The sequence below is a fragment of the Salvelinus alpinus genome, chromosome 23, assembly GCF_045679555.1.
Source record: "Salvelinus alpinus chromosome 23, SLU_Salpinus.1, whole genome shotgun sequence".
NCBI classification, from domain to species: domain Eukaryota; kingdom Metazoa; phylum Chordata; class Actinopteri; order Salmoniformes; family Salmonidae; genus Salvelinus; species Salvelinus alpinus.
Window position 1 is genome coordinate 19,697,266 of NC_092108.1, and position 10,958 is coordinate 19,708,223.

The window sequence follows — 10,958 nt, forward strand, 5'->3', positions numbered from 1 at the left end:
ATATTTTTTTCCACAAAAGTAGTGCACTGGGCCAATATCGCCTTATGAAGCATGGGCAAAAACTCTACTTCCCCAGCTATGCCTGTCTGGCTCCTGGCCTATTTAGAGTGTGTATATGCTGTTTAATATGACATGTAGCCTATTTGAAATGATGAGCTCTTCTTACATTCACCTTTTCATGTTTATTAAAATAATTTTCATTCAAATCATATAAAGTTAAATAAAGGCAACACATTTTTTTTATATGGTTTTGTTTCAATACTTCAAAACCAAATGGTAGGTCCAGGTAGTCACAAAAATAGATTGGTGTTGGTTAAATTGTGATTTTAATGAATGGAGCTCATTTGGAGTGGCAGTTTTTATCCCTGTTAGGCAGAGAGGTTTTTAGCTGGAGTGGTTGGATAGAACCTGAAGTGTTCTGCTCCATTAGCGGTTCAACTCCGCCACATACTTTGACTGGGTGGGATTTCTATAGGTTTGAAGACTCAATCGCGCTGCCCATGCTGTCAATTACGCTATTATGGCTATAAAGATGAGTCCTCTATCTATCTCTATGTTCTGTTTTCACTGCCATTTTGATGAGGTTTTGCAATATCGGAACCCAGAACAAGTTTTACTGCAACGCTTCCTGTGTTTTTAACTGTTCTTTATGAAACCAGGAAGATGGTTTTGGAATCATCGAAATGGGTTATGTTCATAGTTTGTTGGCTTTTCAAAAGTAAGAATACCTTTCGTTTGTAACGTTAATACTAGCTACTTGCTTTCACTTACCTATATCTTATTACCGTTTTAGTTTGGCTCAGTAAACTACAGCTAACTAATAGCCCAATTATTTAGCCAACGACGTTGCTGACAGTGTGGTCCTATGGATTATAATGTTTTATAATTTTACACTAGACAACCCGAATTATGTAGCAAGTTATTTGAAATCCCGTATGTGATGCACTTAGCTAGATAGATAGCCATGTTAACCAGCTGGCTAGCTAGCAAACTTGTGAAAGTAATACTGTTGCTGCTAGGCACCACAACTTGAGTCAGCCACAGCGTGACCACTCGTGAGCTCAAGGCAAGCAGTGGGTGGGCGGCTGTACAGGCATTATATACAAAACAAAAATAAATGCAACATGCAATCATTTCAACGATTTTACTGAGTTACAGTTCATATATGGAAATCAGTCAATTGAAATAAAATAATTTGGCACTAATCTATGAATTTCACATGACTGGGCAAGGGACAAGCATAGGTTTTCCCCACAAAAGGGTTTTATTACATACAGAAATACTCCTCAGTTTCATCAGCTGTCCGGGTGACTGGTCTCAGACGATCCCGCAGGTGAAGAAGCTGGATGTGGAAATCCTGGGCTGGCGTGGTTACACGTGGTCTGCGATTGTGAGGCCAATTGGACATACTGCCAAATTCTCTAAAATTACATTGGAGGCCGCATATGGTCGAGAAATGAACATTAAATTCTCTGGCAACAGCTCTGGGGGACATTCCTGCAGTCAGCACTCCAATTGCATGGTCCCTCAACTTGAGACTTCTGTGGCGTTGTGTGACAAAACTGCACATTTTAGGGTGGCATTTTATTGTCCCCAGCACAAGTTACACCTGTGTAATGATAATGATGTTTAATCAGCTTTTTGATATGCCACACCTGTCAGGTGGATGGATTATCTTGGCAAAGGAGAAATGCTCATTAACAGGAATGTAAGCAAATTTGTTGACATTCTATTTATATATCTACTACTGTACAAAATTAATATATTATTTTGTGCTTATTGGCATTTACTGCATTATTTGATAGGAACTATGAACATAAGCATTTTGCTGCACCCACCATAACACCTGCTAAACTGTGTACCGACCAATACAATTTGATTTGGTTTGGTGTCTTGGGAATACATCATTACAGAAACTGGTCACTTCAATTCAATTGTTTCTCTTCTTTTGTCTTTCAGATGTGAGTTGTAACTCTGTTGCGCAGAAGATTTATGTTGAACTGAATAACACTGTACCATGCGTCCGACTGCTCAATGCTACACATCAGATTGGCTGCCAGTGTGAGTGACATGACACACACACACTCTGCTTGGTACAATACTGTGCTCTGTATCCTTGCTATATTTATGTAATGCTGGATATTTGCATACTAAGACAAGCATTTTTTTCTATCCTGTGTCTCAGCCTCGATATCAGGTGATACAGGGGTGATCCATGTCTTGGAGTCTGAGGCAGATCTGGAATGGCCTTTGAGCAAAGGACCCAATCCTCCTTATATGGTCTTGTTGGAGTCATCCCTCTTCACCAAGTAGGTTACACACACAGCCAAAAACAGTCAACTCCATCTCCATTGACCTCCAGAACAAAGTTGGAACACACTCACTGTGACTTGTTCAGCACAGCCACACAATGATATGATCTATATCCTAGTAGCCCCCTCATACTCAAACATTGTCATCATTTTACAGGTCCATCATGATGAAGATGAAGAATGCCTCCAGCAGGGTGGCAGGGGTTGTGGTGGTCCCAAAAACTAGCCTACCAGAGTTCTCGCCACATACGACATGTCCCAATGAGAACACGGGTAGGAGGATCAGGCGTTAGGACGCCAGTCTGTCAAAATGACCAAATGATCTTTGCTAACCAGCATGCTTTTTGAATGTCATTTGTTTACTTTTATCCTTAGGTGTTTACACGGAAACCTATGATCATAATTTAGCGCACTGTAACACGACTGTATGGAATCCTCGGGGGAACGGTCTATCCTATGAGGAATTTGACTTCCCTGTCTTCTCCCTGAAAGAAGACAATGAAACAGAGATCATCAAACAGGTGAGGAGTCACTCCAAGCAGTCACAACCCAGTCTGGTAAAATCATGTCACTTAATGACCATGAAATGTCTTTATCCAAAAAACAGAGGAGATGTCTTATTCTACAGTGTTTCTGTGTATTAAAACAATGTGCTCCTCATTCTGATAAATGTATCCACTCTCTACCTGCAGTGCTACTTTGATCATAATCGTGTGGTGAACGGCAGTGGCCTGCAGTATCCTCTGTGTGCCATGCAACTCTTCTCTCATATGTATGCTGTCACTGACACTGCAACCTGCATGAGACGCAGCAGCATCGACTTCAGCAGCTTGCCAGGTATACAAAGATGCATTATTGTATATGCGTGAGTAGTCAATACACACACTGTCATGTATATCTTACAGACATCTCTCTTGCTCTCTCTCACAGTGAAGGTGTGTGAACCTCTTGGTGGTTATAATGTGTTGGCTTTCATCCGGCCTTATAACAGCACCGCCTTTGGTCACAAGGAGAACGAGAGTGTTGTTATAGCAGCAGCCAGGGTGGGTGATGCATTGAGGCCTTGCCTCCCACTGACACATCTTGTCACATGTTCACAGATGTCTAAGCCTTTTGGAATCTACAAAATAGTATATACAATATGAGCCACATTCCAGTGTGTGTTATACACATCCTGAAAAGTACTTTGGTATTTGCTCTGTACCATTTCCTTCTATACAATCCTTACATGGTTTTTCCTTGTTTGGCGTTTATGGAAAATTGACTGGACACTGGATTCTTTCTCCATTTTTGTAGCTGGACAGCAGGGCATTTTTCTTGCAGGATTCTGCAGGAGCGGAGGGGAGTGTCTCAGGGTTTGTCACTCTGCTGGCTGCTGCCCAGGCACTACGTGAAGCCACTCAGGAAGCCCCTCCCACACGGAATATCCTCTTTGCCTTCTTCAACGGGGTGAGTTCCTTCGGTCTCCCTTAGCAAGTCAATCTGTGGTATGTCAATTATGGAGTCCCATGTGGTCACTTTATCATATAGCAGTAGTGTTCAGTGTTGTACTGTAAGAGGATGTTTTATAGCTTATACCTCTCTTTCAGGAAGTATTTGACTACATTGGCAGCTCTCGAATGGTTTATGACATGAAGAATAACAAGTTTGTGATAGACCTGGACAATGTTCACTCAATACTGGAGATTGGACAGGTTAAGACATGTATATGTTCTCATTGAATACTCAAGTACACAACAGGCATCAATGTGTAAAATACATGGATATACAATCAACCAACAAATAACAATGAATCTGTTATGTCATTTGTTAGGTAGCAGTGCGCAGTGGCACCAACCTATTTCTTCACTCAGACCCTGTGTCCAGGAGGAACAACACCGTCCATGACGAGGTAAGGGGGAGTGAAATGCTTCTATTTGTGGCGCGCTTACCTGGTCCATCCTCATCCACCCCTTTTTCTATATTCTCTTCATTATGCTCTCTCTCAACCCACTTTTCCCAACCGCTTACCTCTGTTTCAGGTTACGAATCTTGTAAAAAACTTACAGTCCTCCACGGCTGGTCTCAACTTCTCATTTGTTGAGACAGGTTTTTCTCAGCCACTCCCGCCCTCCTCCTTTCAGCGTTTCCTCCGAGCTCGGGCAATTCCAGGGATTGTTCTTGCAGACCATCAAACAGCTTTCAACAATAGGTGAGTGTTTGACTATGGTCTGTCGTTGCTGATCATTTTTATTACTGCAATCTTTATCTTGCCTGATATGGATTTCTTTATTAGTGTAGTGTTTTACCCAGTTTTTTAAAACTGCGACCTGCGACAACTGCGACCTGGCCAAAATAAAGCAAAGCAGTGCGACACAAACAACAACACAGAGTTACACATGGAATAAACAAACGTACAGTCAATAACACAATAGAGAATAAAAGTCTATATACAGTGTATGCAAATGGAGTAAGGAGTTAAGGCAATAAATAGGCCATAGTGGTGAAGTAATTACAATTTAGCAATTAACACTGGAGTGACAAATGTGCAGATAATGATGTGCAAGTAGAAATACTGGTGTGCAAAAAAGTAAATAAAAACAATATGGGGATGAGGTAGGTAGATTGGATGGGCTAATTACAGATGGGTTGTGTACAGCTGCAGCGATCGGTTAGCTGCTCAGATAGCTGATGTTTAAAGTTAGTGAGGGAGATATAAGTCTCCAACTTCAGCGATTTTTGCAATTCGTTTACCCATGCGCAGGTACTATGAGAGTTTTTATGACAACGCTGCCCACCTGAACCTGACTTATCCATCTAACTTGAGTCCAGAGGAACAGCTAGAGTTTGTGACTGATACTGCAAAGGTATTGTTACCATAGTAAACCCACTGATGGATTGATTTGTAATAGTCACAGTTTCCATTACATTGTCCATTGTCTGTTAGAATAATATCTCTCTCTCTTCCCTCCCTCACTGTACTCTTTCAGTCTCTTACCGAGGTGGCTACTGCAGTTGCCCGCGCTCTCTTCAAGCAGGCTGGGGGAAACAACTCCCAAGTCAACAACATCAATGCAGACCCCAAAACAGTAAGACTCGATGATTGATGAGATGTTGTACAAGTCAAACTGATCAGTCATGGCCTCCCGAGTGGTGCAGTGGTCTAAGGCAGTGCTAGCTGTGCCACTAGAGATTCTGGGTTCGAGTCCAGGCTCTGTCGCAGACGACCGCGACCGGGAGACCAATGGGGCGGCGCAGAGTTAGTCCAGCGTCATCCGGGTTAGGGGAGGGTTTGGCCGGCAGGGATGTCCTTGTCCCATCGCGCACTAGCGACTCCTGTGGCGGACCAGGTGCACGGTGTTTCGGCTGACACATTGGTGCGACTGGCTTCTGGGTTAAGTGGGTATTGTGTCAAGAAGCAGTGCGGCTTGGTTGGGTTGTGTTTCAGAGGGTGCACGGCTCTCGACCTTTGCCTCTCCCGAGTCCGTACGGGAGTTGCAACGATGAGACAAGACTGTAACTACCAATTGGATACCACAAAATTATATTGGGGAGAAAAAGGGCAAAAAAAATGTTTTTTAACTGATCAGTCATACTGTCTGTTATTTTCCATGACACTGTCAATATCTGTTAACATATGTCATTCTCAACATCTACAATCTTTTAAAATGCACTTTTTTTGGACAGTGAGCAGAATTGTTTGACCAACACTGTGCATCTCTCTCTCAGGTGACCCAGATGCTGTATGGGTTTCTGGTTAGATCCAACAACAGCTGGTTTCAGGCAGTGATGGCCCCAGAACTGAAGGACGTTCTCCGTGAGTTTTAGTCTGATACTTTTTCACAAGGACACCCTTTGACACCATAGAGGTATTCTGCTACTACTGACATTGTAAAACCCATGCAGATATGGACTAGTCACAGACACTCACGTCCATAAAGAAGGTACTTGGGTCTTCATTGCGTTGTGTTTTATGTCTCTCAGAGCCCAACCCACCCTGGTACTACGTTGGTGTTGCCAAGTTGTCCCATCAGGCTAACGCACTGACCTATCTGGTCCAATATCTCCTGGCCAATTTAACGGGAACAGCCACCAACCTCACCCAGAGCCAGTGCAAGAAGCCAGATGAGCTGCCGAACGAGAGCACATATGTAAATGTGCCTCTGGATCTGTCTGTGCTGATGTTTAAAAATTTAAAATGTGTTTCTTTGTATTGCTGGAACCACACCGCACTCTGAATCGCTCATTCTCTCCCTCAGATGTACTCTTATTTCTGGGTTCAGGGCGTGGTCCCACCCAACAGCACCCAGAGGGAGTCTTTCTGCGTACGCACAGCAGTACGCCTGGCCAAGGCAGTGTCCCCCGCCTTCGTGCTGGGGGATTACGTTTCCAAAGAATATTCCACATGGACAGAATCGCAGTGGAAGTTCATCAAAGCTCGAATTTTCCTAGTAGCCAGCCGGGACCTGGAGGTAAAACTGCACACAATTTTCCCACCGTGATCCATCTGTTTATTTAATTACAGTTTTGTATACGTTCATGTAGTTCTGTTTGAATCTAGTAAGCCTGTGTAAGTGGTAAAATATTATATTTTTATTGTATATTTTTTTTACACATTTGACTATCCATTGTCTGATAAAGATGATGGTAGAAGAGAATCACATTATTTACCTTTTTCTTTCCTCTTAATTTCTCTCATAGATGCTGACCTTAGGCGTGGGAGTGGCTGTGTTGTTCACATCGCTACTGGTGACATACTTTGTCAGTACCAAGGCAGATGTCCTCTTCAGCGTCGTCAGGGAACCCAACAACGCCACATACTAACCTGTGACCAGTGACCACTACTCTCACAACCAAACAGGACAGACAGATGTTTTTTTTTTGTTTTTTTTACACGATAGGTACGCAGACAAGTAGACAGACAGGTTAGGGTGACCAACAGACAGGTTAGGCAGAACTGGTTGTTTTAACTCATGTACAATAGCTTTCCTGTCATTTCTCAGGAGAATGAAACCTTATGTCGGGCAAATGGACTTTGGATGTGTGATCAGCTGAACGACCACTACTATGCTTAAACATTCGGATATCGAAATAGTATTTTTTTTATTTGGGTTGCAGTCTTTAAAAATCAACTTTATTGTAAATCTAGACATAAATTGCAGGATTTAATAACATCATGCCCACATGTTTTTAATCATGTATTGATGGAATTGTTAATTGACCTGGGGTTTTTTTTGTATGTGAAGGTGATCTCTGATTTTGACCAACTGGGGAATAAATGTTATTATTGCCTTGATAACTAAATAAACATGGCCTTTTTTCCTATCTAGTGTTGCTTCTCTACTATTTCCCGGCATTGTTTTGGTACAGGACATGGTCTAGGACAGAAGGTACTGCAGTAGGCAATTACATACAGTGCATTCAGAAACTATTCACACCCCTTTTTCCACATTTTGTTACAGCCTGAATTTAAAATGGATTAAATAGAGATTTTTTTTGTCACTCTTCATTCAAAGACCCAATCATGGACACTCTTACTGACAATTGTGGCTGCTTCGCGTAACGTATTGTTACATTTAAATTTTTTACATTTTAGTCATTTAGCAGACGGTCTTATCCAGAGCGACTTACAGTAGAGTGCATACATTTTATTAAATTTTTTTTACATACTGAGACAAGGATATCCCTACCGGCCAAACCCTCCCTACCGGCCTAACCCGGACGACGCTATGCCAATTGTGCGTCGCCCCACGGATCTCCCGGTTGCGGCCGACTGCGACAGAGCCTGGGCGCGAACCCAGCCCAGCCTGGGCGCGAACCCAGAGACTCTGGTGGCGCAGCTAGCACTGCGATGCAGTGCCCTAGACCACTGCGCCACCCGGGAGATTGTTGTCTCTACCTTCTTACCCTTTGTGCTGTTGTCTGTGCCCAATAATGTTTGTACCATGTTTTGTGTTGCTACCATGCTATGTTGTTGTCTTGGGTCTTTCTTCATGTAGTGTTGTGGTGTCTCTCTTGTTGTGATGTGTGTTTTGTCCTATATTTTTATTTTTAATCCCAGCCCTCGTCCCCGCAGGATGCCTTTTGGTAGGCTGTCATTGTAAATAAGAATTTGTTCTTAACTGACTTGCCTAGTTAAATAAAGGTACATTTAAAATAAATACCCCATAATGTCAAAGTGGAATTGTTTATTGAAATTTGTACTAATTAAAAATGAAAATCTGAAATGTCTTGAGTTAATTAGTACTCAACCCATTTGTTAAGGCAAACCTAAATAAGGTCAGGTAATGTGCTTAACAAGTCACATAAATTGCATGGACTACCTAATCTCTGTACCCCACACACAATTATCTGTATGGCCACTCAGTTGAGCAGTGAATTTCAAATACAGATTCAACCACAAAGCCCAGGGAGGTTTTCCAATGCCTCGCAAAGGGCACCTATTGGTAAATGTGTAAAAAAAGAAGAAAAGAACAGGCATTGAATATCCCTCTGAGCATGGTGAGGTAAGGGAGAGAATAGCTCGTTAATGGGGTGTGTGGGGTCCTTGATGAGGCCAACGGGGACTTTAAAACAGTTAAGAGTTTAATGGCTGTGATAGGAGAAAACTGAGGATGGATCAACAACATTGTAGTTACTCCACAATGCTAATCTAATTGGGAATGAAAAGAAGGAAGCCTGTACAGAATAAAAATATTCCAAAATATGCATCCAGTTTGCAACAATTCATTTTTTGTCCTGAAAGCAAAGTGTTTGGGGCAAATCCAATAAAACACAGAGTACCACTCTTCATATTTTCAGCATAGTGGTGGCTGCATCATGTTATACGTATGCTTGTAATCGTTAAGGACTGGGGAGTTTTTTAGGATAAAAAAGAAACAGAATGGAACTAAGCACAGACAAAATCCTAGAGGAAACCCTGGTTCAGTTTGCTTTCCACCAGACACTGGGAGATAAATTCACTTTCCAGCAGGACAATAACCTAAAACACAAGGCCAAATCTACACTGGTGTTGCTTACCAAGACATTGAATGTTCCTGAGTGGCCGAGTTACAGTTTTGACTTAAATCTACTTGAAATTCTATAGCAATACCTGAAAATGGTTGTCTAGTAATGATCAACAACCAATTTGACAGAGCTTGAAGAATTTTGAAAAGAATAATGGGCAAATGTTGCACAATCCAGGTGTGGAAAGCTCTTAGAGAGTTACCTAGAAAGCCTCAGCTGTAATCGCTTCCAAAGGTAATTCTAACATGTATTGACCCAGGGGGTTGAATACTTATCTAATCAAGGTATATTCGTTTTTTTACAAATTTTCAAATTTTCCCTCCACTTTGACATTACAGAGTATTCGGTGTTGGTCGTTGACAAAAAAATTACAATTACATCCATTTAATCTTTATTTTTAATTTTTTTTATTTCTCCTTTATTTAACCAGGTAGGCAAATTGAGAACACGTTCTCATTTACAATTGCGACCTGGCCAAGATAAAGCAAAGCAGTTCGACACATACAACAACACATAGTTACACATGGAGTAAAACAAACATACAGTCAATAATACAGTGAAAAATAAGTCTATATACAATATGAGCAAGTGAGGTGAGATAAGGGAGGTGAAGGCAAACAAAATATATACAGTGGGGAGAACAAGTATTTGATACACTGACGATTTTGCAGGTTTTCCTACTTACAAAGCATGTAGAGGTCTGTAATTTTTATCATAGGTATATAAATAAATAAAAATATAAAAAGGCCATGGTGGCGAAGTAAATACAATATAGCAAGTAAAAAAAAAAAAGTAGAGTAGAGATAGTAGAGATAGAAAAAGTAGAGATAGAAATAATGGGGTGCAAAGGAGCAAAATAAATAAATAAATACAGTAGGGAAAGAGGTAGTTGTTTGTGCTAAATTATAGATGGGCTATGTACAGGTGCAGTAATCTATGAGCTGCTCTGACAGCTGGTGCTTAAAGCTAGTGAGGGAGATAAGTGTTTCCAGTTTCAGAGATTTTTGTAGTTCGTTCCAGTCATTGGCAGCAGAGAACTGGAAGGAGAGGCGGCCAAAGGAAGAATTGGTTTTGGGGGTGACCAGAGAGATATACCTGCTGGAGCGCATGTTACAGGTAGGTGCTGCTATGGTGACCAGCGAGCTGAGATAAGGGGGGACTTTACCTAGCAGGGTCTTGTAGATGACCTGGAGCCAGTGGGTTTGGCGACGAGTATGAAGCGAGGGCCAGCCAACGAGAGTGTACAGGTCGCAGTGGTGGGTAGTATATATAGGGCTTTGGTGACAAAACGGATGGCACTGTGATAGACTGCATCCAATTTATTGAGTAGGGTTTTGGAGGCTATTTTGTAAATGACATCACCGAAGTCGAGGATTGGTAGGATGGTCAGTTTTACAAGGGTATGTTTGGCAGCATGAGTGAAGGATGCTTTGTTGCGGAATAGGAAGCCAATTCTAGATTTAACTTTGGATTGGAGATGTTTGATGTGAGTCTGGAAGGAGAGTTTACAGTCTAACCAGACACCTAGGTATTTGTAGTTGTCCACATATTCTAAGTCAGAGCCGTCCAGAGTAGTGATGTTGGACAGGCGGGCAGGTGCAGGCAGCGATCGGTTGAAGAGCATGCATTTAGTTTTACTTGTATTTAAGAGCAAATGGA

At 41.8% G+C, this 10,958-nt stretch overlaps 1 protein-coding gene across 2 annotated transcripts; it reads left to right on the plus strand.

Annotated features, from left to right (window-relative positions):
• The first annotated feature begins 562 nt into the window (after positions 1-562).
• Positions 563-7,616, plus strand: LOC139550466 (nicastrin-like). 2 transcript variants are annotated; one of them, XM_071361385.1, is made up of 17 exons: positions 563-718; positions 1,960-2,061; positions 2,186-2,309; positions 2,470-2,585; positions 2,688-2,833; positions 3,005-3,149; positions 3,243-3,355; positions 3,609-3,761; positions 3,902-4,006; positions 4,126-4,203; positions 4,334-4,503; positions 5,056-5,158; positions 5,282-5,380; positions 6,021-6,108; positions 6,276-6,442; positions 6,551-6,763; positions 6,993-7,616. In XM_071361385.1, the coding sequence occupies exons 1-17, from the start codon at positions 664-666 to the stop codon at positions 7,113-7,115; spliced, it is 2,100 nt and encodes a 699-aa protein (XP_071217486.1). In that variant the 5' UTR covers positions 563-663; the 3' UTR covers positions 7,116-7,616. The 2 variants fall into 2 exon arrangements, with proteins under 2 accessions (XP_071217486.1, XP_071217487.1); XM_071361386.1 differs by lacking the exon at positions 563-718 and adding an exon at positions 1,690-1,708.
• Positions 7,617-10,958: the final 3,342 nt, after the last annotated feature.